Below are 27,470 nucleotides of genomic sequence, written 5' to 3'. Positions count from 1 at the left end.
AAAGAGCTAGGGGAACTCATTAGCATAACTCATTAGCATATGCCACACCCCCTGACATTACCGGAAGTGTGTCATAAGGCCACACCTCCTGACATCACCGGAAGTGTGTCATCAGGCCACACCCACCACTCAGTCTTCATCTTAAAGGTTAGTCTTAAAGGTGCTATTTGTTAGTCTTAAAGGTGCTATTTGAACTCTTGGACTATTTTGCAGCAACAGACTAACACAGTTAATTCCTCTGAATCTAAACCCACCACTCAGGCTCCACCCCCAAAATCCATCTGGGGCCTGTCGGTGGACCTGCAAGGACTGCGGTATCAGGGAGGAAGCAACTACCCTCCCTCTTCTCTTGCCTCCTCCTGGCTGAATGAGGGCCGGAAGCGGGGCGGCCGGAAGCAGGGGGCGGGGCTTCGTCATGTGCCCCGCCCCCCCACACCTCACCCGGGGGAACTGCGATCCCCCGCGATCCCCCCCGAATCTACCTCTGATTAGAACTCTTTACAGGGAGTAGCCCCATTAAATAAAATGGGATTTAACAATGTGGGTGTTAGTGGGCGCTTATTAACACAGCACTGCTCAGCAGCCGTCTGGAGCCGGGCAGGGTCTTGCACTGGCCATGGCCCATTTTAAGATTACAGCAGTTATATTCTGCTCAGGATGTGAACTACTTCGCTCAGTGGGGGGGGGGGGAATTAGAGGGAACATTGCTTCCAAGTACACTTTCCTAGGATTGTTTCCACAATGTCTTGAGCCCTCCCGAGTTTCATAAAAGGCCTGTTTATTGGGGTTTTGGTACCACCCCCTCCACCTCTATCCTCATCATGAGGAGAAGATCAGGACTGAAGATAACGCTGTTCAGAAAAATGCAGGTGCAGACATTAGCCCTGAGCCGCAGTGAAGGGGAAGAAGGAAGCCCACTCCAAGCGACATATAACCCAAGAGTCTATGTGACAAACAAACAGCCCCGCCTTCAGAAAAAACCCAGATGGTTTTGCCCTTGACATTGATGGGGACCATGGTGCCCTTGGGGATCACAGTTGTAGGCCCTGGCAGCATTGCTGAAATAGGACGGATGCTTCTGCCCAAGAACAGTCATGGAAAGGATCACATGGGTTCCAACCAAGGCTCCCTGTGAGCTGTGAGCGAAAATTCTACTTGGTGAGCTGCTGGCATTAAAGTTGTTAGCAAGTGATTTGGCTGCTGCACTAATTAGTTTGCTCTTCTGGAGCCATCCTTCCTGAACTAAGACAAAAATGTGTGAGCCGGAGGCTACAAAACTGTGAGCTGGCTCACACTGACTCAGTTTAGAGGGAACACTGGTTCCAACAGTTATAAAGACAGCCGCAGAGGTACACAAATCACAGAAGCACCTCCAGTCCCCTCCCTCCCTCCCTCCCTCTCTCTCTCTCTCACACACACACACAGAGTACATAATATTTCACCAGCTTAACTGCCAAAACGTTAAGCATAGCAGGCCTTAACTTATTAAGAGCCTTCTGTGCCATTCCAGCATTCTGAGGGAGCAGTTTGGAGAAACAGATATATTAAGTTCTATCCCCCACCCCCCAAAAAATTGGGGGTTATGAATTGTGTCACCTTCTCTCATGTGCTAAAGGTTATGAAGCATGAGGTATTCCCCCCCCCTCCGTTCTCTCCACTGCGATATTGGCTGTTTTTATGGATTTTTGACTCTCTGTATTAGGAGGTGACTTTGACAGAAAGGCTGTCTTAACAAATCTTCATCTTAACAACTGTCAGCCTTTACCAGCTTCAGTTGTTCCCCTAATGAGAAAGAAATGGATAACGTTCACAAGGCATTAATATCGATCAGCTCCAGAGTTTTCTCAAATCAGCTGAGGTAATGCGGCCTGCTCTTGACCACCTGCTAGCAAAGGGGAAGTTTGTCACTTCGGGCTGGAGGCAGACAATAGTTTTATTTTTAATGATGGAAGGTTTGCTGTCCACCACATCCCACCCTTATCAACGGTTAAACCCATTTTGCAGATTTTTGTAGCTCTCAGGGTAAGGAAGGATGGAGGGAAGGTGTGAGGGAGACCAAAGGCCACGGAGGATCCATTTCTGTCTGTTGTACAAGGCAAAGCTAAACAAGGAAGGAAAGGAACCGGCATAGGAATGAGGGGGAGAGGCAATACAACCAAATAGTACAGAAGATTGCTTTGGCCATCTTTTAATCAAATCAGATTGCCCCTGAAAGAGTCCAAACCACTGTTTCTAGCACACTTATTGAGGCCTCTGGTTCTCTTTGCTCTCTTGCACTAGGAACTATTTTGTAGCACCTTCATATTTTTAGTTGTCTTTGCAGTCACAAGGACCAGGAACCTATTTGTAAAGAAAGGTCATGGTTGGCGTCACATCCAGGCATCCTGAAAGCTGGGGTCCACCCAAGCACAATCCATCCAAGCAGAAGCTTGGAGCTACATCTCTCACAATTTCAGAGGCTGTTTGGAGACTCACATGAGGGTTCCAACTTTTTGTTGCTTGCCACCTGTGGACAGCACTCTGGCAGTTCCAGGATTAAGTTATAACAAGTGAGGGACCACAAGGACTTACGGGGGGCATCTCATTTTCCTCTTCATCACCATTTTTCCTTTCCTGAAAGCCCCCATAGCCTCTCCCATTTTCCTCTTCCTCCTCTCCTTCCCATCCAGACACAAACCTACTTTTTATCTGTTCCTGGTCTTCAACTATTTTTAATTATTTATTTACTTCATTTATATCCTGCCTTTCTGGGGGCCCAAAGCAGCTTCTATCATCCTCTTGTCCTCCATTTTATCCTCACAACAACTCTGTGAGTTGGGTAAGGGTTGCCAACTCCAGATCGGGAAATTCCTGGATATTTGGATGTAGAGTCTGGGGAAAGCGGATTTGGGGAGCAGAGTGACCTCATTGGGCTATGATGCCATAGAATCCATCCTCCAATACAGTCATTTTATCCAGATGAACAGATCTATGTTGTCTGGAGTTCAGTTGTGATTCTAGATCTCCAGGCCCTACCTGGAGGCTGGCAACCCTAGGATAGGCTGAGCATATGCAACTGAACCAAGGTCACCCAGTGAGCTTCTGCCATAGAATGGGGATTCAAACATGGGTTTCCCAGATCCTAGTCTGAAACACTAACCACTATACCACAATGGCCATTTGGGGGGTGGTTCCTGTTGAACAGTAGCAAGCAGCCTGGTCTTGCTGAGTCATGCAAGTCGCTTGGTAGCAAGTTGCCCAGTGGTTGCTGCTGGGCCTGGCCATGATTAATCCTCTCTCAAAGGCCAAAGCTGCTCTGGAAAGGACCTTGCCCTCCTATCTTGCCTTTCACTGGCAGAAGCCAAAGCTTGAAGGCTTGGGAGTATTGTGTGATGGCCTAGCAACACCCACTGAGGTGTTCATTTCCTAAAGCTACAGGTGCTGGTTCTGTTATTTTTAGGGGAGTTAACCTCCCTTCCAAAAAAATTGTTAAATTGTTTAGATTTCAGATTTTTTTGCAAACCTGGGGCATTTTTTTGTGTTTGTAGAAAGATCTGCCTTTTTTGTTCATGGCTCCAATCTCCCAATTTAAGTATCCACAGATTTGGCCACACTGAGAATTAAATATATTGATATGACATGTTCCACTTCAAATCTGTAATGAAACCACTAAAAAAACAACAAATAGATTTAAACCAATATCTGTCCCCACTGTCAAGGGGAATCAGGAATAACACAATAAATTATTTCATGTGGATGTCTTTGCAAGTGACTGCTTTCCCTTTACGTGTCACCTTGTAATGTGAATGGTTACAATCATACCAGTAGTTGTAGGACCCAGTAAAATACTCAAGATCCTGAAAAGATCACTCTCCTTGGAAATCAAAAACATAAAAGGTCAGATCTCTAGTCCATAGTGTTGAGAGGAAAAAAACAGACTACAAATGTACTGGCAGTTTCTTGCTCACCTATTACAAATCAGATGACATTTGGAGGGGTCTTCCAGTAGATGAATTTTCACATTCAGCATAATTCCTTTGCGAGTCTTGCCTATTCCTTTTGACCTTTTGACTGTTGCACCTACGTCTCTGTGCCCCTACAGTTATTTCCCCCCACAAGGCCCTTCACAATTCCTTCACTTCCTTCCCTAGTGCCTATTCTACTCTCAGCCCACAAGATGGGAATTTAAGTGGGTTTTTTAAAAATTAATTGAAGACAAAATACCCCAGCAATGTCATTAGAATAAAGCATAGAAATTAAGCAAATTTATGCACATTTCACAGTGTTAGATTAATTTATTCCTGTGACACCTTTTGGGATGTTTCTTCTAAGCCAAGATCACCCCTCATTAACTGTCATCTGTAGAACTATAGTGCAGGGCAGTCGGGTTCATGCCTGAATCACCGTGGTCCTTTGAGCCATCGTGAAGGGCTGACTGATCCAGACCATTTACAACATTTCTGTGTCTCTCCTTCTCTTTAATAGGCTCTGCTAACATCAATGACCGCAGCATGCTGGGGAAACGAGACAGCGAAATGGCCATCATTGTACAGGATACTAACACGGTTCCCTCCATGATGGATGGGCAGGACTACAAAGCTGGAAGATTTGCTCAGTCTCTCCGCCTGCAGTGCTTCAGGTACCACGGGTGAAAATGGCTTTGTTCAAAGGACACTAGTGTGGTGCACTCAACCTTTGAGGGGACAGGATTAGAACTAAGATACTCCAATGAACATGCAGTGAAATGCCTTAAAGCAGAGGTGTCAAACTCATTTGTTATGATGGCTGGATCTGACATAAATGTTACTTTGTCAGGTCGGGCGATGTGTGTCATAAAATGTAATGCCAGGTACTGGAGATATAAACTGGCCCGCCCCCCGACATTCACGCTGCCTTCCCAGCTCCGCAGCTGCTCGGAGGTGTGGCGACGACATCGGCTGCCCTTTTTCCCTTTGCTCCTCCACTTACTTCTGAGGCCAGGCCATCTTTCCCCTCAGAGTGGCACACACAAGACAGCCCAGTTGCCTCCCAACCCACGCACTGGCCCTCATCCTCCTTTCTCCCCTGCCCTTTCTCCACCTTCCCTGTCATTCCCCCCCACCACCACTATTTTACCTCAGCCTCATATTCCTCCCGCCTACAATTTCCTTTCTATCTCTTGACAACTTCAACAGCACAAACCTCACTGCATGTGCCCACTTGCCCCCTAGCAGCCTCCTGCCTTCCCTCCCTCACACGAGTTGCTCACAGGCTGGATAAGAGGCCTCCGGGCATTGAACTGATCTCTCTGACTATTGAACTATCACATTTGGGTCCCCACCCTCCATCCAAGGAGCACTCATCCTGTTTTACCTTCATGAGAGTGCTATGGGGTAGGGTAGACTAAGCGGGCCTGTATCTTTCCAAGACCGTGCAAGTGAGATTGAGAACCAAGCAGGATTCTGAACACAGATCTTCCCAGTCGACTTCCAGCTCACTACACCTCACTAATCATTTATTATCACCTGCGATTTACAATTAGTTTAAGAATGTACTGGGTCCTTCCCCTTTTTATCCATGGGGAAATATATTCTCTGGATTTTTGCATCCAGGTCCATTATATTATAGGTACCACTTCGGTGGGAAGGCAACAGCGTTCCGTGCGCCTTGGTGTTTAGTCATGCCGGCCACATGACCACGGAAACGTCTTTGGACAGCGCTGGCTCTTCGGCTTTGAAACGGAGATGAGCACCGCAACCCTAGAGTCGGATTCAACTGGCTTTCGAGCAAGGGAACCTTTACTTTAACCATTATATTACACACCTGTAATATTGTACCAATTCCAGTGCAACATGGAGGTCTGGGTGCCACGTTATCTTAAAGGCCTCCTGTGTCTAACCTGCTGGACCTCTTAGATCAACTTCTAAGGACCTTGTATGGATCTTCTTTCCATCTCTCAATTAAATGGGATGCACAAGAGGGCCTTGGACCACCCTCTCTGGTTTTTCCAAATGATCTGTGAAAACATGTCATATTTTAGTCCTGTCTGAACTGGGCCTTCTCCTTCTGTTACTATAGGGCATTAAATTACAACAAATAGCTGTCTTATGATTTAATTTTATATATTTTTGTTCATTTTATATATATATATATATATATACCAGTGCTAGGTGGCAAAATATGGGGAAGGCCTCCACCTCTATGTTGTGATCTGCTTTGATGCTCTCTGATGGAAAAGCAGGATATAAATATTGCAAATAAATTGTGGAAGCCCCCATAAGACAGCGTGATGTGCATGCAGCAAGATTCTTTTGGCAACAGCCTATCTGGAAAGACCTTGTTTGGCTTTTTCACATCCATATCCATCGAGGGCATCGCAGTGTGAGGTAGTGATTAATAATGCTGGCCCAGGACTGGGGAGACCCAGGTAGGGCTGTCAACTCCAAGATGAGGAATTCCAGGGGATTTGGGGGTGGAGCCTGTGGAGGGCGGGGTTTGAGGAGGGGAGGGCCCTCAGCAGGGCATCATGTCACAGAGTCCACCCTGCAAAGCAGCCATTTCCTCCAGGGGGACTGATCTCTGTCGTCTGGAGATCGGCTGTCATTCCGGGAGATCAGCAGGCCCCATCTGGAGGTTCCGAAAATAACTGTGTAGAAATGATTTTAAAGCAATATTCCCCCCCAAAAATTCTACAAATCACTTTGTATGAAATTATTTTATAACACCAAAAATCCTTTTCCAATATCCTAGTGCAAAAGTCCATGTGGGAAAGAGTACAAAATTAAGAGACAAACTCATCTGCAATATGATGCTGCATGGCAGTTCTATAGCCTAGATTTAATCCACAAGTGCTGCTTTTGTAAAGAGGTTCCCCCCCCCTTTCTTTTAAACTTTATATATATATATTGGGTTGACCTCCTTTTGCAGTAGGAACAGAACAAACGCCACTTTGCTGGGAGCTCTTAACTGCCACCTTCTTTCATCGATCGGAGGTGGTGTTGTCTTTTGTTTCAATGGGGATTTGTTCAGTCAGAGAATCCATCTGCTCCAGAGTGCAGCTATTTTCTCATGGAAGGGGAAAAAAAACCCCTTTCCCTCTGTTCCATCTGGATGCTTTTTTAAAAAACTGAAAGAAGAGAGGAAGGAGGGGGACAGTTAAGGCTGGCAGAATATTTTGCAGAGAAAATGGTGGCAATCAGGCAGAGAATTCACTCTCTGAATTTATCAAGTGCTGGGGGCACTTCTGTGGGAATTGGAAGCAGTATTTCTGGACCGCTTCATATATGATATTTTCCCCCCCTACAAGATTGTGAGAAAAACCATGTGTCTGTAAAAAAATCTACTATAAACACACATGAAGCTTTCTTATTCTGAATCAGAGCCGTCCATCACGGTCAGTAGGGTTTACTCAGACTGGCAGTGGCTCGCCAGAGTCTCAGGGAGAGGTCTTTCGCATCACCTACTGAAAGGTCAACAACCTTTTTGAGCCTATGGGCATTTTTTGAATTCTGGCACAGGGTGGTGGGCACAATCACAAAACGGCTGCCACAGGAGCCAACTACAACATGTGAGGGAGAGAGGTTACGTATAACGCTAATAGCACCTCTTGAACATTTCAGAAAGAAACTCTGTTTAATAGGATGCCTTATAATCTGCACAGCCAATCAAAAGCCCTGCTGTACAAAAGCCCCACCTACTCCTGCCCACTTTCTAAAAGCACTTGGCAGGCACCAGGAAAGGCCCTGACCTGCTGCCGTGTTTACATGTCCATTTGTTTGGCAAAATAGACCCACACACCACATTCACAATTAATGGTGTTGCATGGACTCCCCCCCCCCCCCACCCTTTGACAAAAAAAATCATGTGTGAAATGTTGTATGGGACTTCATGTGTGAAATGTACAGAACAGGGGTCTGAACCTGTGCTCTACTTCAGGAAATTTTTAGCTTATTAAACTGTGTATCTGTGAGCCAAGCAGATGAGGTTAGTATTTCAAGTACTGTTTAAAGGAGACTTCCAATGGTATGGAGCTCCTATTTGGATTTAGAGCTGTCTTACTAGGGGAGAATGGTATTAACCCATTCGGCCTCCACATACCTTCATTGATTGAAAGTGACCTGTTGTTATTATCCCCTTAAGGGAAAAAGACAGGCAGTGAGAAACGGCCTGTCTTTTTTCGCTTGCCAAGGCTAATAAGAGCACTTTGGTAGGGGGCAGTTGCAGTTGGTGAAACCATGTGATAGTGGAAGGATTAAACCCCTTCTGCCTCCTTACCACAACTCTGATCTGAATTTGGGCCCTACACAGGCCCTCTACAGATGATGTTACATGTGCTGAAGTCAATGTATGCAGAGAGGGAGAGTGAGCCTAAGCTCATAAGTATGGGTTCTTCATGAATACAAAGTGTGTAAATGGTAAATTCCATTCCCTTGATCGAGAATGCTGCTTTTTCAAACATTCCTAAACATGGGAATAGAGTCTGCTTTCATACACATTGTGCATGTCTAGACTCCATGCTTCTAGGCCAGCAGTTGCATGTGGGTAGGTAGCTGGGCCATTATGCTTGTATGCCCTCTCACTCAACGATTGTTGGTTTCAATTAGGGATGGGCACAGACCTGAACCTGAGCCAAAGTCTGGGCCAGACTTGGTCTGCTTCAGGCCTGCAAACCTATGTTCATAAACGGTACCTTCCCCCAAACACTCACTGAGTTTCTGCTTGGTTCTGGGTTCAGCTCCTCAACGCGCTTGCCTCACTTTTGGGTGGTGTTGCCCCCCCCAGAACACCCACATCACCCAGAAGCAGGGGTCATTTCCTCCAGGAGCACACAGGAGCAGAGCTCCGGCAGTAAAGAGTCTAGGGGGTGGGCACATGCAACAAGCCCCGCCCCTTGCTCCCAACAGCCCTGGGCCACGAGGAGCACAAGGATCTGCATGTCCCCCCCCCCATAGCTAGCAATCCAAAACAGTCCAGTGGAGCCTGAGCAGTGGGTGTTGCCTTCTGACACACTTCCGGTGATACCAGGGTGTGTGGCATATGCAAATAAGTTATGCTAATGAGTTATGCTAATGAGCTCCTACACCTCTTTTTCTACAAAATGACCCCTGCCCAGAAGTATTGCAAGTGCACTGTCTGATGTGCTCGTGTCACTTCTGGGTGATGTGGGTGTGCTGGTGGCAAGGCCTGATGCCATCTGAACCAGTTCATTTTGGGAGAGTTTTTTGCTTGGAGGTTCGGTTTGGGGCTCAGTTCGGGACCGTCCAGCTCGTGAGCTCCAAACTGAACCAGGCTGTCCTGGTCTGTGCCCATCCCTAGTTTCAGTACACATAATGTCAGCTCAATCCTCAATGGAAAGGAAAGTAATGCTGGGATGAGGGCAGCAGGAAAACAGGAAGACCCGACTTGAAATGGATTGACTCAATAAAAGAAGCCACAAGGGCCCTCAGTTTGCAAGACCTGAGCAAGGCTGTTAGCAAGAGGACATTTTGGAGGCCATTAAATCATACGGTTGAAAGTGACATGGCGACACTTAACACACACACACAATATCCTCTCTGGAGGGATGACTATTTCAGGATGGTGGAAGCATCCGATCATGGGTCCCTCATCATCATGTCTGTTTAGGCCCTGAAAAGAGTCTTATACAGGATGTCAAAATCATCATAGCTGTTGCTCTAAATTTAGCATGGTGATGTGTCACAGAGTCTGGTGCCCCGTTCGCCAGTCTAGCACTGGGACTTTTTTCGACTTCCCTTCTCTGCCACGCCCCTGAGAATTTCTTTGTGTCCATCTAGAGAGGCTGCAACTGCACCTCATTTTGCAAACAACACTGACCCTGAATCAAAAATGATAAATCTGAGTTTATGGTCTGGTGGTGGAAAGTGCCGTAAAGTTGCAGCCAACTTATGGTGCCCCCCCCGTAGGGTTTTTCAAGGAAAGAGACATTCAGAGGTCGTTTTTGCCATTGCCTGCCTCTGTGGAGGAACTCTGGACTTCCTCAGTGGTCTCCCATCCAAATACTGACCAGGGCTGAGCCTGCTTAGCTTCTGACATCTGACAAGATGAGGCTAGCCTGGGCCATCCAAGTCAGGGCAAATTTATGATCTAGTTCCTACTATCTTCAATGTGAACTTTGCAAAACTTTCGCAAAGAAAAAAATTAAAATTAAAAACTCATCTTTGTTAGTTTTAAAATTCTTTGTAATAACAGCATATCTTCTTGTTCAAACACTTTTTTTCCTTTTAAAAATATCCCTTAAATTAATGCCAGCACAGCCGGAGAGTATGACATATAATTAGCCATCCCTCTGAAAGTGCAGCTGCTATCAAACTGACCAGATAAGCTAGAGTGTAGCTCCTGCAACGAAATAAATTAAATCCCCCCCTCCCTACTTGTTACTGCTGTCTCTGGGAAGTATGTGCCCCTCAGACAGCCTCACAGAAGTAATGAATTCATGACATTTTATTGGAGAAAATGATGCACTGAAATGGAGTGGCCAAGCCTTGGGCTGGTAATTAATCTCAACCTTTAGTTGGATTCTGTAGACAGAGAGGGGAAAAAAACTTTGGAACGTCTTCCCGATGCTCGGATTTGTTTTTCGCATTCCTGAGAATTATTCTGCAAGATCTCCAATAGATATTTTCCTCTCATTTTTCTTTCTCTTTCCCCCTTTCTCAGAGTTGTCCTGGGAAGCGCAACAGATCCCAGTGACCTCCAGGACCCCGTTTGTGACAAATTCTTCAAGGAAGTGTGGGTTGCAACTGCTGCACGCAATGCCACGATTTTTGATAAGGTGAACTGTCGCCCCAACTCTGTTTGGGGAAATTCCTGGAGATTTGGGGGTATAGCCTGGGGAGGGCAAGGTTTGGGGAGGGGAGGGACCTCGGCAAGGTATAATGCCTTAGGGCTTATTCTTCAAAGCAGCCTTTTTTTCCCCAGGAGAACTGATCTCTATAGTCTGGAGATGAGTTGGAATTCTGGGAAATCTCTAGACCCCGCCTGAACACTGCCAGCCCTATTAGCCCCCTTTTCCTAGCAAGGCATGTAGAGAACAATCTTTCTCCGTAAGTGAGAGATTGAAGGGAAGATGGCTGTTTTACAAATTTCCATAAGGTCTTTTGGCCACCAGAGAGAGATTCACAATCCTCGGGGGTTTGTGGGCCTGAAGAATTTGTGGTCCATACATGTCCACTCTTACCCTTTGCAGAGTTTGGTAATTTTCATTTTTGTCTAAAAAGATTCACAGCTCAGTTTTCTCTCTGAAGAGTAAAGGGGAAACGGGCTTATGATGTATCTTCCATGGAAACATTTAAACTTTGACATGTCTTCTGCTAAAGAATGCTGGGAATTGTAGTTTTGTGTGGTGGGAAGAATCTTGTTAAAGATTCTGTAGCCTATGTCAACTATCACTTCCTGGGGAGAGAAACTGACTTTTAAACCAGTTCGAGTCTTTCATTTAGTTAACTTTTGGGAAAACTTCTGTCCTCATATGTTTTTTTTCATCCACCATTTCTTGAATTAGGTTTTTCGAGTCCTTCCCAGTGACCAAGTGAACAACTTAACCCACCTACGGGAATTCATCACAAAACCGAAGCTTGCCTGTGAGAACCCTATGAAGGCAACTGAAGAACTCAAAAAGATCCACGGATTTCTAGTTCAGTTCCCCTTTCGTTTCTTGGATGAAGAGAATTTGCTTCCCTCTGTTGGAACGAAGGAATCCATGGTGCCCATGGAGACATGGACTTAAGCAAAACTGGATCGATCAGAACCCATTTAGAGAGAAATATTGAATGGACTGTTGGTTGCAGGCATCTTTTCTGCCATAAGGTGGAAAAAAATATTTCCACCTCTCCAAAAGTGCCTTTTGATGGGACAGTTTCCGACAAAAGAAGACTGCATTGAGGAGAGAAAAAACTGACAACCAATGACTGACAGGTTCTGCTAAGTGATAAAAGAAGGTCCTCTTCAACGCATCTTAGATGGGTGTGTGTGAAAATACAAGCCAATTCTACAGAAGACCACACATCATATTGCAACATACTTCATATATTCCACGCATGCTTAACTTTGCATGGCTGGTTGTTTCAGACATGACTCAGAATCACTTTTCCACGAACAACTGTGATAAGGCATTTGCCTCTACGATCCATCTTTTGGCCCCGACCTGGATGGGCTAGGCTATCCCGATCTCATCAGATCTTGGAAGTTAAGCAGGGTAGGCCCTGGTTATTACTTGGATGGGAGGCCACCAAGGAAGTCCAGGGTTGCTATGCAGAGGCAGGCAATGGCAGACCACCTCTATATGTCTCTTGCCTTGAAAAACCCTACAGGGTCAGCCATAAGTCAGCTGCAACTTGACAGCATTTTACACACACGCATCCATCTTTTGCACGGGATAGTGTTTGTTAACCCATTGCCGCCACAAGATGACTAAGGCCATTGCCAATATGATTTACCTCTAATTCAGGACAACATGAATCCGTGTCTGTGCGTCTGGTTTAAGAAGAATGCACTGAACACTTATCTGTATGACTATTAGCCATGCGCTGCAAACATGCATGTACTGTAGTTGTGACGATCTGTCTATGGTGGGTGGTCGGCTGCTTATGTTGGCTAAATCGTTGGTCCTAGGGGTACTCTAGATAGATTTTCTTCAACCACTTTTTTTTGTAAATGTGCGTAACAACTGTTGAGAGACGCTGCACAATGCCACTTTCGGCCATGACTATGATCACTAGCTGTTGAGCACAGGTCGTAAAAGTTTGCACAGAGCTTTTTCCTTAGCTATATTTAGAGCAAGAAATAATCCTTGTCTTGGAGTGCTGCACGTGGTCCATCGCAACAATATGTGTCGAAAACCTTTTAAAGATAGCATTGGGAGCCTCGGCATTGATGGATGTCCCTCTTAGTGTTTTCTGCACTGGATTGCCAGGATGCTCAATCCAGGAAGTGGGACCAGTGAATTTTGTCCTCTCTGTTGGGGAAGAAGCAGCACCAGAGAGTCTTTGCTTTCTTATGCCTAGAGTGTCCACTGCCAATGAGGATACAAGATGGCATGATATGGTTTTTTGGTGTCTTTTACTAGTGGGGGGAAAATCAGATGTTTTACCTTTCCAATGAACTTGTAAGCATTTGACAGCAGTGAAACATGTTATAGCCCCTTTCCGCACTCTCCTTTCAATCCATGTTCACCGTGGTGTCCTCCAAGCAATTCTGCACTAAAATCAAATTCAACCTTCTTTTTAATCCAGCCCCCCCCCCCCATTCTGTGCTAAAATTGAGTTCAACTTTCTTTTTATTCCAGATTTTTTCCCCATTCTGCATTACATCACCTCCCTTCAGTGGTCAGCCCAGTTTCAGCCCGCTGTGGCCCCAGGTTATTTGGATGCTGTTTTGCTGTGGACTTAAATTGCTTCACCTTGAACACTGAGAAAATCCAGAGTGGCAGGCAAATGCGGAAAGGACCATACTTAATGTGAAAGGGTGTAGAGAAGTAAATTCAACACTGGTTATTCCAGTATGAGAGCCAGTTTGGTGTAGTGGTTAAGTGCGCGGACTCTAATCTGGGAGAACCGGGTTTGATTCCCCACTCCTCCACTTGCACCTGGCTGGATGACCTTGGGCAAGCCATAGTTCTGGCACAACTGTTCTTGAAAAAACAGCAGTTTCTGTCAAGAGCTCTCTCAGCCCCACCTACCTCACAGGATGTCTGTTGTGGGGAGGGGAAGGGAAAGGAGTTTGTAAGCCGCTCTGAGACACCTTTGGGTAGTGAAGGGCCGGGTATAAATCCAATCTCTTCTTCTTCTTCTTCTTCTTCTTCTTCTATGAGGAAGTATATTTAGAGAGCAAGCCTACTCAGAACCCTACTCAGGCCTGTGCAATGGGGCTTACTCCCAGGAAAGTGTCCTTAGGATTGTATTTTAATGCAGTTTGGTGGCAGAAGACTATAATTTTTGAAGTCAGGAAAGCTTTTGGGCTCCTGCCTTCAAGTAATGCCACGCTTGAGTTCAACCCCATGGCTTCCTTTACTTCTCTTGCCCAGCACTGTGATTCTAAACCGGAAATCAGCCTTCCCCTACCCTGATGTATTTTTTTAAAAAAAATAAATGAAACCATTCATTATGGATCCATAAAGTAACATGTAGTTTGGCCTCTTGAGTTTGCCAGTGTTGGTAGTATTCCGATAAGTTTGCCAGGGAGATGAGATTGGCAGTGACTCCCTGTATACACAGTAAAGAAGATTTGGGTGTGTTGCTGTGTAATGTCTGGAACCATTCTCAGTCCGTATGCCTTGTGGACAGTTCTGCTCAGCAGCAGGAAAGCGTATCTGAGAAGGGAGCAGACACCTAGGGGTATGGGGGCTGGGAAGACTCTTACCTTTTTTGCCAAATTGAGATAGTTTCCACAACTCCTGCAACAATCCTAACAAATTACTGTGTTTTCGATTTTGATTTTCTTTCAAAAAATCCCCCCCCACCTTTCCCAGTGCAATTAACAATTGTATCTAGTTTTGAATTAAAACCATAATCCCACTGGAAGCCAATCTTGGGATGCCACACTGAATTAATCAACTGGGATGGCAAAACTTTGAGGACATTCATGAATATGTACCTAAAGACCAAAAATGGTATGTAAGATTTTCAAATCAGGTCAGTGTTGAAGAATTTGGACAGATATCCTTGCAAGCCAGGGCATGGCTTTATGCCTTTAAATTGAGCTCTGTGCCAAAGCCACTCTAAATTGAGATACCCATAAATCGACTTGGATGAAAACCCTGGATGAGAAACTGATGATAGTTGGAGTATTGATTAATGATAATTTTGAGATGGACAAATGCAAAGCATTTTCTCTGCTCAAAAAACATGGAGGAATTTCAGACAGGCGATATATTCTGGAAGAGGAACGATTCCCAAACGGTTTCTGGTCTGTCATTTCAGACAGAACCCGTTTGAGAACCGGTTCCCTTCCGGAATATATTTGCCATTTCATACACAAACGCTTCTGTCCCATTTAGGAATCGGGACTGAAGCGTTTTACCTGTCAACTGCTTCCAAGTAGTCTTCAGTTCCCTCTCCCGGTTCCAATACGCTTTTTTCCCGCTGTTTTTCGCCCACGCGGGCGATCTCCGGTTGTTGTTTTTTAACATTCGCTTTATAGCGTTATAGCGCTATAACGGAAAAGCATTATATCAATCCCATTGGAATGCATGGAGTGTTTTCTTATACTGCTATAGCGCTATAGCGCTCTAAAGTGAACGTTTAAAAAAAAAAAGCCGGAGATCGCCCGCACGGGCGAAAAACGGCGGGGGAAAAGCGGGAAAAAGCGGTGCAGTCTGAAATGGCAAACCGCTTCAGATCCAGCTCTTTACCGGAAGGGGAAAGCCCTGTGTGAAATGGCAGCCCTGTACCGGTTCACTTTAAAACAGATCATTACCGGCTTGAAACCAGGTGAAACGGGGTAATGTGAAATTCCTCATGTTCTAGAAATCAATTATAGTAGTCTGATCCTGAGAGCCCACAAGGTTTGCTCACCCCTATCTTTTGGTCTTTCTTTCCTAAGGTCTTTATCCCCCTATATGCACTATCTTACCATCCTGTGTTACTGTAGAGCTTTTTTATTTGCAAGATGGAATATTATTCCAACAATAGTTTTACAGGGGAGATTTTTTAATAGGTCCTGTTCTGATAGAATCTGCCCTTGCGGCCTTAATAGGATAGATACATCCTTCCATGCCCCTCTTGAATACAGGTTCTTTGTGAATATAAGGGATCACTATATTAAGCCTTTAATCAAGCAACCATCCCCCTACACTCTGGAAACCCTGGCTCTTTTGCTCAGTATTAATAAGGATCCTAAGTTTACTCTAGCAACTGCAAAATCTGTCTTGGTCCTCTTAGCCCTTGCATCGAACAAATAAGAAGCAAGTATCCTCTGCTGCATAAGATCTGTGAATCAATGAGCTTCCAAAGGCATAAAAGGAAAGGAAAGAAAGATAGATAATAAACCAAGTGAATGGATCTGTCATAGTACGGTAAGGAGGAGGCCTGATTGTAACCTTGGGGCCTACAATCTTGATGAAACATTATGACTCAGTATTCCCAGGTGTGTGACTACGTTTAAAAGAGAATACAGCCAAGACCGGACTAGTCCACCAGTGTTTTGACTTCACACTGAGTGTGAGGGATCAGCTTTGGAGGTTCCACATCAACCCTTCAGTACCCCTTCTCCCATCTTGTCGAGGAGAGCTGGGGGGCAGCAATTCTGGCACCATCATGATAATCGCTGTAGAAAGATCAAATGCCTGACCACTCCAGTTAATCTGAGGACACACATGTGTAAAGATCTTTATGCAGGGCTTTTTTTGTAGAAAAAGCCCAACAGGAACTTATTAGCATAATAGGCCACACCCAACAGCAGAAACACATTAGCATATTAGGCCACACCCCTGACAGCACAGCTCATTCGCATATTAGGCCACACCCCACATGTTACCAGAAGTGTGGTCATCCAACCACACCCACCTTTTGCTTCTTATTCTGTTTACTTTGTTGTCAAAACCCAGGGCTTTTTTTGTAGCAGGAATGTATTTGCATGTTAGGCCACACACCCCTAATGTAGCCAATCCTAATGAGTGTCTGCTGTTGGGTGTGGCCTATTATGCTAATGAGTTCCTGCTGGGCGTGGCCAACTGAGGAGCCACCCGGAACTCCGTTCCTGTGCGTCCTGCCCAAAAATAGCCCTGTCTTTATGTTATTAGAATGTGGAATTTGCTGCCAGAGGATGTAGTGGTGGCTCAGGCCATGGACAGGTTTAAAAGGGGATTAGGCAGATTCATGGGTGTGAAAAATGGACAATGAGAAAAGCTGACAGAAAGAAAGTTGATTTATTAAAAATGTGGTGTCGGAGGAGAGTTTTTATGGACATGATGGACTGCCAAAAAAGATGACCAAGTGGGTTCTAGATCAAGTCAAGCCTAGAAGCTAAAATGACCAAGCTGAAGCTGTTGTACTTTGGTCACATTGTGGGAAGACAAAGAGTCACTGGAGAAGACAATCATCGTGAGAAGAGTTGAAGGCAGCAGGAAAGGAGGAAGACCCAACATGACTCCGTCAAGGAAGCCACAGCCCTCCGTTGGTGAGGTCTGAGCGTGGCTGTTAATGATAGGACGTCCCGGGGGTCATTCATGCACAGGGGTCTCCGTACGTCAGAAGCGACTTGGCGGCACTTAACATTTGCACAGACAGATTCATGGAACATCGGTCTCTCAGCAGCTACAAGCCCTGGTGACCAAAGGAAACCTCCACATTCAGAGACAGTAAACTTCTGAATACCAGTGACAGGAGGCATCATCAGGGGAAGGCCTGGGCCTCTAGGGTTGGCAGTCCCCCAACAGGGGGGGGGGGTTTCCCCGTTTTGAGGCCCCGATCTGCCGGCCTCAATCCAACCAGAGAGGGAACCCCGCCCCTCCCAAGTGCCCTGTTCACACCAAGGAGCCTGGTGCAATGACATCACCCAGAGATGACATCGTGCAGGGCACAATGCAGAGGGAGGCTCTGTCATTCAAGAAAAAACTCTGGTTACCATAGAGATTTCCTTAAATGATATAGCGTCCGCCGCAACATGCCCTGCACGATGACGTCACTTCCGGTAATGTCATCATGGCGTGCGTGCTTTGCGCGCATGCCAAAGATATCCTGGACAAAGAGAAGGACACCACCACCACCCCGTCAGCAGCCAGGTAAAACCAGGTGACCCTATCGGCCTCTGTAGCCTGTTGTTGGCCATCTAGAGGAACTGGTTGGCCACTGTTTGAAACAGGATGCTGGATGAGAGAGACCACTGGTCTGATCCAGGAGGGCTCTTCTTCTCTTCATATACGTGTATTCCAAAGTGCCAGTGTCACAATGTTTAAAAGGGAAAGCTATGTGCACAAAGTTATCTTTGCAACAAGCCTTAAAGTCCCAGTTTATCGTTAAACAATTTAATAAGTTCTTCTGTTTATTCAAACACCTTGTTTTATAAGCAGTATGGATCCTGTTTCCCCATCCCATGATGGCTGGCTGGGGCATAGGTGGTCATGCTAGGAAGCAGAGAGGCCTGGGTGCCAGAAATAATAGCTAAAGGAGGCTCCAGTGCTGAGACAGAGCTACTAGGTCATAGTCCTAGCTTACTGGTGTTACTCAGAGACCTATCTGGTGGTTTTGCAACTCCTCTGCCAACAAAGGATGCTTTCCAAACTCTTTTCTTGTATGTAGATTCAGGTGGGGTAGCCCTGTTGGTCCGCAGCAACAGAACAAAGTCTGGGTCCAGTGGGGCACCTTTAAGACCAGCAAAGTTTAATTCCGGGTATAAGCTTTCGTGTGCAGGCACACTTCTTCAGAAAGCAGACGAAAGCTAATACCCAGAATTAATTAAAATTAAACTTTGTTGGTCTTAAAAGGTGCCACTCGATTCAAACTTTGCTCTATTTTCTTGTATGTTGATCTAAGTGGACTAATTCAAGGCCTGCAGCCACTGCCTAGGAGAGTTAGATGGAGGTTGTGTTTATATTCTTCAGCTTAAACAGAGCAGAACATTTTTAAAAGAGCATTGCACATAAAGCGTAATTGTCACCTGCCTCTTCAGTTTAAGGACCTTATGGGCTATCTCTTAAGCAATTTAATTAGGTATTGAATCGTCCAGGATTTCACATCAAGCCAATAAATAGGAAACACTAACAATCCTCCAGCTTCCCAGTTAGTTGTAACTTTGCAATTTTGTGCTGTCAGTTAGGGGAATGGACAGAAATCACCTGCACAAGTTGGTGAATCGGAGGCCTGCTTGAATCTTCTACAAATTCTTGCATGGCAGCCTCTTAAGTGATAACCTGCTTGGATAATGTGTGTATCTGTAACGTACCATAAGTCATTTAGATTACCTTAGCGGTTCTCAGGAAATTAGCATTTTCAAATTCTTTCTTTGGCTGCTAATTGCGATGAAGCTTGGGGATGACCCTATCCTCTGCTCTTGAAGGCGATGTAGAAGGCATTTGTGGTATGAAGTCATGGTTGTGTAAGGAAGAGATTTCACCATAGCACTTCATCTTGTATTTGTAGTTTTGCACCATTCGAGGTCATAGATAACACAGGTGTCAGGGATTGGGACAGAAACAGAAGGGCACATAGCCAGACCTTGCTGCCTGCTGTCCAGACTCAGTGGGCTTGGAAGCAAAACCACCCCAAAGGGGGGCTACATATGACCAGTGTTCCCTCTAAGCTGAGTTAGTGTGAGCCAGCTCACATTTCCATGCCGTGGAGCTTGGAGCAGCACGGGCCCGCCCTCAAGCTGCGCCTTGGCTTTGCATCTCCTGCTACTCCCTCGGGGGTCTGGGAGCTCCCGGTTGAGACCAGGACAGCTTCTGAGCTTTCTGGTCTCTGAGTGTGACAGAATACTCAAGAACATGGATTTTGATGTGGTCCAGCAAGTCAAGATATTATGTTATTATCATTATGTCATTTCTCTCCTCCCCCCCCCACCCCCACCCACTGAAAAAAGATCCAGCTCATGTAAAGCTTCTTATCTGGTCAAAGGGAAGCAATTCTTACCACAGAGAACCAGGTGACCTCTCTTTATCTGCTCATCACATACCTGAGGAGGATAAATACTTCACAAAACCACAGGAGCAAAGATAGTCTTTATTAGCTGATGTAATTCTGCAGTTGTTCAAAGGCTTGTTGCCAAGGCATTATCTGGTTCCTCACTTCCAACAATGCAATATGCCTTGTAAACATCTAGCTGCTGTTACTTGCAGCTAATAGATGGTCTCTTCATGGAGAGAGGGAAGGAGAAGATGATTTAGCTGGGCCCACAAAAGTCATTAACTTCCCACCTTTGAGTTGTTGCGCCCAAGACACTTGAGGAAGTTGACGTAACACAGTGCTGTTGCAATTTGGTTTACAAAGAAAACACAGAAATGGCTCAATCAGGACTGAAAATGACACAACACTTCTAATTTTTAAGTAAAAGAAGGGTAAGTCGTCGAAGGCTTTCACGGCCAGAGTTCTTTCGTTGTTGTAGATTTTCCGGGCTGTATGGCCATGGTTTTGGCATTGTAGGACCTGACGTTTTGCCAGTACCTGTGACTGGCATCCTCAGAGGTGTAACACAGAAAGATGGAGTACTCTCTGTGTCAGGGTGAGAAGAAAAATGGTAGGCAGGTAATTTATATCTGCTCAGAAAGGTGGGGTAGGGCTGAGTCATTATCTTGTAGGAGTTCCCCAGGCTGTGACATGGTAATGGAAGAGCTTTCCTGAAGAGGTTCTTTTGCATATGGATTGGCTGTTGAAATTCTAATCTTATCTGTAGTGCTATTGTAAGATTTTGTGTTTTTCAGGACAGGAGACATTTTGTGTTTTTCAGGACAGGAAACCATGCCCTATTTATTTCTAAATTCTCTTGAAAGTTTCAAACTCTCTTAAAAAACTTAAAAAGAAGGATACATTTGAGAGAGTTACAAGTCCTTTTCAGGCACAACATTTCTCATGCTTTTGTATTGCGTGCCAGAAGAGCGTGCCACAAGTGATCTAGTTGATATGCACAGCTGCCATGTTGTGTGAAACAGGCAAAGGCCCCGGTCACACGGGCCAGATAATGCGGGGGTGAGGCGTGGCTGTTTGCCCCGGGGCAAAATAAAGCGCATTAGCTCGATCACATGGTCTCCCGAGTATTCGCGCTGTGGCAGGAAGCTCGCGATCAGACAGCGATGCTGGAGCTGGCAAAGAAGCCGCGTGGCAAGCGTTCCATGTTTGTGCGCATGGGCAGTTCCATGGAGCAGCACTGTTTCCAGTTTAGTATTCGTGCGCATGTGCTTAGGGAAACCATCTGGTTTGTGACGGGACTCGGACGGGCGCCGAAAGCCACGGGATACTAGCGCTCACGCAATCAGACGCTCGCCCCTGCCGCCCGTTTTCCGGATACTACTGCACTTTCTGAGGTATTTTTTTACTGCGCGTCTTCGGCAGGATGCCACGGGTTGGCTATGGGTGCGGTACGCTTCCCAGAATGTTGCGGTGTGATTGCGCACTGAAAATCCGCCTACCATTCGTGCCTTTAGCGTGGCAAATCCTCCGTGTGAATGGGGCCAATGTGTGTTTTCCAGCCATGTTATTTGCTGCCTGAAAACCAGATTTCTTCGGTTATACAGTTGCACATAGGGAGGAAGGCTACATGTTATAGCCCAATTTCATCAGATCTCACAAGCTAAGCAGTGCCAGTTCTTGGATAGGAGACCACCATAAAACACTCTGCAGAGAAAGGCAATGGCAAACCATCTCTGCTTCTTACTTGCCTTGAAAGCCCCTTGCTGAGGTCGTCATAAGTTGGTTGTGACTTGATGGCACATACATACATACAGATTTGCACATACCATAGCTACAAAATAAGTGCCAAAATGGCCCTTGTGTGTAGCAAGAAGGAAAAAGATAGTGAAAATCGTCAGTGGCATATTCAAAGCTGTTTTGCATTTTAGGGGGGATTTGTTACACTTTACGCTTTTCAGTTTTGGGAATCTGAAAAAGGTAAAGAGCAACAAACAACGGTCCATGCCCAGTGCTTGCTGGGAAAGCAGCTTGCTTCTTCCACAAACCCAGACCCAAACTCCCTGAGGAGGGGACAAGGAAACAAAAACTGATTGACAACCCTTAATCCTCGGCTGCCATGACTTCTGTCTCCCAATTAACCACACTCTCACTTCATGCTGATTTACATGATTGTGGCCGCTAAGATAACTACAGCACAGTCAGTTCCACTCAGATCCCATCGCAGACAACACGGCTGGAGATAGACTGCCAACTAGCGTAGGGAAACAAATGCCACAAAGATGTCAACATTTGCCCAGTCAGTACCAGAAGGTTTCAACAGCTGTTTCTTCTTTTAACTGCATGAGGATGTTGGAGTCAACTGCCAAGAAAGGAGAACTAGGCTCAGTTCTTCACAACAATTTATTTTTAACATGCCGAAGCAATCTTTATCTTGGAAAGAGGCTCCAGTGTGTTTTCACTGTGTGCTTCATTCTCCTAGTTTTCCTTCTCCCACCCAAGGGCTCACTCTGTTAGATCTTTTACCTCAGCTTTCCTTCATACAGCTCATATATGGTTGTCTTCTCTTCCATTTTATTCTCACAGTTACCCTGTGAGATAGCATTGAGTGAGACAGAGCCACTGGCCCAAGGTCTCTGAGCTTCATAACAGAGTGAGAATATGAATCCAGGTCTTTCCACTTCTCACCTGACCCTTCAGCTACACTGAAATGTAGTTCTTTGAGGGAGGGGAAAGGCCTCTCATGGAATTATACTTCCCATGATTCTCTGGGAAAATATATTTTCAAATGTTTCCAAGCTATACTTCTCCTTTCTACCTAACAGATCCCTCAAGATGGGAGTTTATGGCAGGGCAGGAAGAATCACGTTGAAGAAAACTGGTAGTCAGCACAGCACTGGGTTGCTCGCTCTGAGCTGGAAATACCTGGAGATTTTAGTTTAGTGTAGTGGTTAAGAGCGCAGTTGGTATAGTGGGTAGGAGCACAGACTCTAATCTGGGAGAACTGGGTTTGATTCCCTGCTCCTCCACATTCAGATGCTGGTGTGACCTTGGGTCAGTCACAAGTTCTCTCAGAGCTGCTCTCTCAAGGGCAGTTCTCCAGAGATCTCTCTCAGCCCCACCTGCCTCACAGGGTGTCTGTTGTGGGAAGGGGAAGTGTTATATACAAGACTCGAGGCAGCAGGTGAACAGTGATAACAGCTTTATTGAACACAAAGTCAGAAGAACCAGAACGAGACAAACTATGGAGCAACCGGCTCCTTTTTAAACAGTCCGGGCTTGGCAAGCCACGCCTACATGTCAGCTAAGGTCCAATCAAATACAGTACATAAAGACCAATCACTTTGCTTCCCTCCAGAACTTCCTTTGTTCTGATAGGTCAGTTTACAATATCTTTGTTAGACTCAAGCTCTATACATTTATACATTCCATTTCATACACAACAGGAAGGGAAAGGAGGTGGTAAGCTGCTCTGAGACTCCAAGTAAAGGGCGGTACATAAATAAATCCAATCTCCTCCTCCTCCTCCTCTTCCTCATCCTCTTCTTCTTTTTCTTCTTCTAACTGGTCCTTACTCTGGTGTATCTCGGACAGAAGGTGCTTTCATACACACTAAATAATGCGCTTTCAATGCACTTCGCAACTGGATTTTACTGTGTGAAATGGCAAAACCCACTTGGAAATGGTTGCTGAAGTGGATTGAAACTGCACTATTCAGCATGTGTGAAAGTACACTGATGCAAAGGTCACTTGGCTCCCTGAGCACTACCCAGGGCCAGCTACAGCTTATTTTGTACCCTAGGCGAGGATCCCCTCTGCCCCCCCCCTGCGCCCACCAATTTTCAAAAATAAATGCATTTTAGGAAGAATGAAAAGCACAAATAATCAAGAAACTCCCAGAGTATGGGGCCGGGTAGAGTTTGGTGCCCCTAAGGGCCGTCCCACTCTAGGCGATCGCCTAGTTCGCCTAGTGAGTGAGCCGGCCCTGGCACTGGCACTCCCCCCCCCCCCCCGCAGGATTGTATTGTTATATGCGTTACTTTTCAAACTCAAACATTTGCTCCTTCTTTGCATGAATTTGTCCCTGAGTGGGACAGTTTGGCTGCTTTTCCTTTAAGCTGGCAATGCAAATGTCTTGTAACAGGAATGCTGTGTTGGCAAAGCATTTCTTCTAGTAGTTTTAACGTTTCAAAAACAAGTTTTTAAACGGATGCAAGTGGGAGGGATGGAGGAGAAAAATAAACAAGATGTAGAAATACTGGAACACACGAGCACAAAGCGATCTGGATCCAGAAAGCTCAGCAGTCACTAATAGGCAATGAATTATGCTGTCAAAAGTCACAGGAGTAAGTCTCAATGCAAAAACATCAGATTCCTGCCCCCCTTAACAATGTACCTTTTAATTTGTAGGTGGTGCAAGCACTGGCTCCAGGGCCTAGCACCCGGCACAATTGCAACAGATCGGCTAAGATAATTTTAACATGTGGTTTCCAAAAGACTCAATAGAGAACATGTGGATGAGTGAAGTTGCAGGGGGTGGGAGGTTTGTTTGGCTGAGATCATGCATGGTGCTAGAAAGGGCTGTCAAGTCACAGCCGACTCATGGCAAATGGTGGCAGAGTAATTAACACAGTAATGGTGCACAACCTGATGATAGATAAAGTTTATTTAGGAACTAACATACGTGATAGTAAAGCGGAGAGGCAGAGATAGGGTCCTAACTGCATCTCTAGCTTAGAGAGAGGGGGAGTCTAAATGTGGAACTTCCAAGAAGAAGGAAGAACTTGCCCTAAGAAGTCAGACAAGGACCCAGGGGTCATTTCGTAGAAAAAGAGCTAGGGGGACTCATTAGCATAACTCATTAGCATATGCCACACCCCCTGACATCACCGGAAGTGTGTCCTCCCCACAGCCGGCGGCGACCTCCAGCGGGCACCAGCAGGGAGCTCCAGGCCCCGCCCTCCAGCACCTCACCCGGGGGGATGGCGTCCCCCCGCGTCCCCCCCCCAAATGACCCCTGACTGACACTAAAAAGGAGAGAAGGTGCTGACCTCACTATCCTATTGAATTGTCTTGCTGCCCCCTTCAGGGTCTTCTTCTCTTCTACTTTGTACACCAGACATTGCCTTTTTCAACAGCAAACTGATAGGGCTTCCAAGGTTGTGGTCACACGATCATTTTGATTGGGTTTCACTGCTGTTCCCTCTCGCATTTAAAATTTGCTGATCAGACACCCTCATCCATCTCCCACACTGAAGTGGGTTCACTCGCGCAATCCTCCCAGTTCCCTAGCGAGTTTTCCGATACTGGGAAATCAAGTACTTTCCGGGTATTTGCGCTTTGAATCTGCAATTTTGCCGATCTGGACAGCTATCTCTCGCAAGGATTGCAATTAGGTCATCTGTACATCCTTCTTCTGGTAGTTCCCCCCCCCCCCGGCTTTCACCATTATGCACATATGTGCACATGCGCACATGCACACATGCACACTCACATATGCACATATGTGCATGCGCAAATAATAATTTTTTAAAATTGTGCCACGCCACCACTTAGGCTGTCTGGATGGTGCCTGGAGCATCGCCGTGCAATGCAAGCTGTTGGGCAAGGGATGTGTGATCATCTGAACCTGCTAAAAATATCCCCGATCAAATCTACAGTGGGAACAAATTGCAGTACGCTTGCCGTGTGACCACAGCCCAAGGCAATCAACGTTCAGAGGTGGCTTGCCATTGCTTGTTCCTGCATAGTGATCCTGGACTTCCTTCATAGCCTACCATCCAAATACTGACCAAGGCCGGCCCAGCTTAGCTTCCAAGATCTGACAAGAATTGGCTAGCTTGCACCATTCAGGTCAAGGTGCATGCATACATGGGACCAAACATGGCTACCGAAACTTTGGATCTTGGTTGTGGGTTTATTCAGCCAAGAATTGCATGTGATTGTTCCACAGCTCTTATCCTGGAGTTTTTATCTTGTTAATTCTAAAAGTCCACATAAGTGAGGTATTTGAGAGTGTTCAAGCCACATCTCCTTTCAACCCTATCTCACACAATTTCACAGGTCGCTGCATTTTTCTAATGTACTTTAGAGACCAGCTAACGTAACCTAACTACTGCATTCTTTGGGAACTCATTCTGATTTGAACCAGTCAAGAACCACAGATCTTCCAGGGGATTGCATTTTCTCTCCTTCATCCTCTGAACATATAGATAAGTGTTGGTGTAGCTTCAGAGGTTGTTATTCCAGGAAACCAAGTTGTGTAAACAGAACTCTGAGGTGCTCAGTTTGTTTATGTGGCTCAGTAGAATATGATAAGTGAAAGATTTTGTGCATGTACAAAGGGCTGGAACGTGAACCTCCACCACCCACCGTACCACAAATGTAATTAGTTTAGAGGCAGGCCAATATAACAATGTGTCATTAAAGACCCAGCAGAGGTCACCAATCCAGGGATCACTAGTTGCCAAAGGTTCCCTCACTTCTTCAGGAGAGGGAGATAGAGTTTTAATAGCCAACATTAAAAATCCTTGCCTAATTTTTTTAGGTAACAGTTCAAAATGTGGACTTCCTGTCACGGCAGGGAATTTCATACTATAAGCCACAACTACTCATGTCTCCTTGATTTCTTCTTAGCTTGGCTCTGCCTTGTCCTGGAATTATCAAAAACAGTCCATTTACCTCTGTAAATATTTTAATCTTTTATCCCCCCATTTCCAGGTCTCACTTTGTAAATCCTCCTTTCCACACAGGCACTACCACATCCCATCAACAATCCCCACACGTACGTACATTCATCTCTCTCTCACACACACGCACACACAACACACACACTATGCCACAATCTATTCATTTCTCTACAGCTTGTGTCAGCTCTTTGTGTGTTGTGTACCATCCCTCTAAAGACGCTGATGCAGACAGAGTTTTGGGTCCTGTGCGCCCAATTCCCAGCGGTGCTGGAGTAGAATACTCATTTTTTATTGGAAAAATCAAAAGTGACGGGTACAAAATTGGTTCCACCGTTTTGATGGATCACAGGGAATATTTATCTGGGAATGATTACAGCACGCGTTCTCATTAAAGCTGTTCCTGGGGTATGTAAATTAATTTGGGGGCAGCTTTATTTGAAAGAAAAAATGCACATAAAAGAGAATGTTTGTGTACGTATGTTTTAAAAATCAAGAGATATGCTGTTTTGTGGTGGGTGACAGTTGCGACGAGGTTGTGGTGACAAGACATTCCATTCTTTGGTGAACCAGTTTTGAATAATTAAAAAACACCATTTGAAGAAAAAAGGGGACTGAAATGGCAAAATGATAGCGTTATCATGCTTTCCCAGATACCTGTTATCTAGAGATTACTCTGCCCCTCGAGGAAACCGCTAGAGTGGTTAGCATGCCGGTCAACCACACAGCTAATGGGCTTTCTGTAACCATCAGTCCCTACTGGGAAATCTCGCCAGATGAAGCTTTATGCATTTCATCAGCTTTAGGAGCTGCCTAGTGGTATGTGGCTACTGTGCCTTGATCGAAAAGTTTAAACAAGGGGAAGAAACTTTCATCTGGTGGTGGGTACCCTGGAGCTCTGGTCTGGCCCAGAAGTTCTTTCATGGGGGGAGATGGAGGGTCAAAAAACACACAAGCCAAGTGGAACTCTGATGAGAAGATAAGCTCTGTGTTTGTCTGCAAAAACTGTTCTGGCTAAACATCGAAAGAAATAGATTTTAAAAATTTTAATATGGCAGCTGGGTTTTATGCAAGTATTTACTGATTGGAATCAGAAGATGGAAACAAAAAGTGGATTGTTTCAGGGGGTGTTTTACATACCTCTTGTGCACGCGCCTCAGCAACTAGAGGAGATTTCAGCAGGGCTTTCAATGGACAATCATGACCTTTTTATACAGGGTTGATTCCAGATAGCTTCTCTTTACCTCCTAGG

The 27,470-nt window shown here is 45.5% G+C and overlaps 1 protein-coding gene across 1 annotated transcript in view; it reads left to right on the top strand.

Annotated features, from left to right (window-relative positions):
* The window catches only part of PLD1 (phospholipase D1), a 183,561-nt gene extending 171,784 nt beyond the window's left edge, over positions 1–11,777 (top strand). Inside the window, exons 24-26 of the mRNA XM_015415255.1 lie at positions 4,465–4,618; positions 10,636–10,750; positions 11,480–11,777. Of these exons, the coding sequence (XP_015270741.1) occupies positions 4,465–4,618; positions 10,636–10,750; positions 11,480–11,704 (494 nt within the window). The 3' untranslated portion in view covers positions 11,705–11,777. The remainder of the gene's footprint in view (positions 1–4,464; positions 4,619–10,635; positions 10,751–11,479) is intronic.
* The last annotated feature ends 15,693 nt before the right edge of the window (positions 11,778–27,470 follow it).

The sequence above is a fragment of the Gekko japonicus genome, unplaced genomic scaffold (assembly GCF_001447785.1).
Source record: "Gekko japonicus isolate JY-2015 unplaced genomic scaffold, Gekko_japonicus_V1.1 scaffold320, whole genome shotgun sequence".
In the NCBI taxonomy this organism is placed as follows: Eukaryota; Metazoa; Chordata; class Lepidosauria; order Squamata; family Gekkonidae; genus Gekko; species Gekko japonicus.
This window is presented reverse-complemented; position numbering and strand designations above follow the sequence as displayed.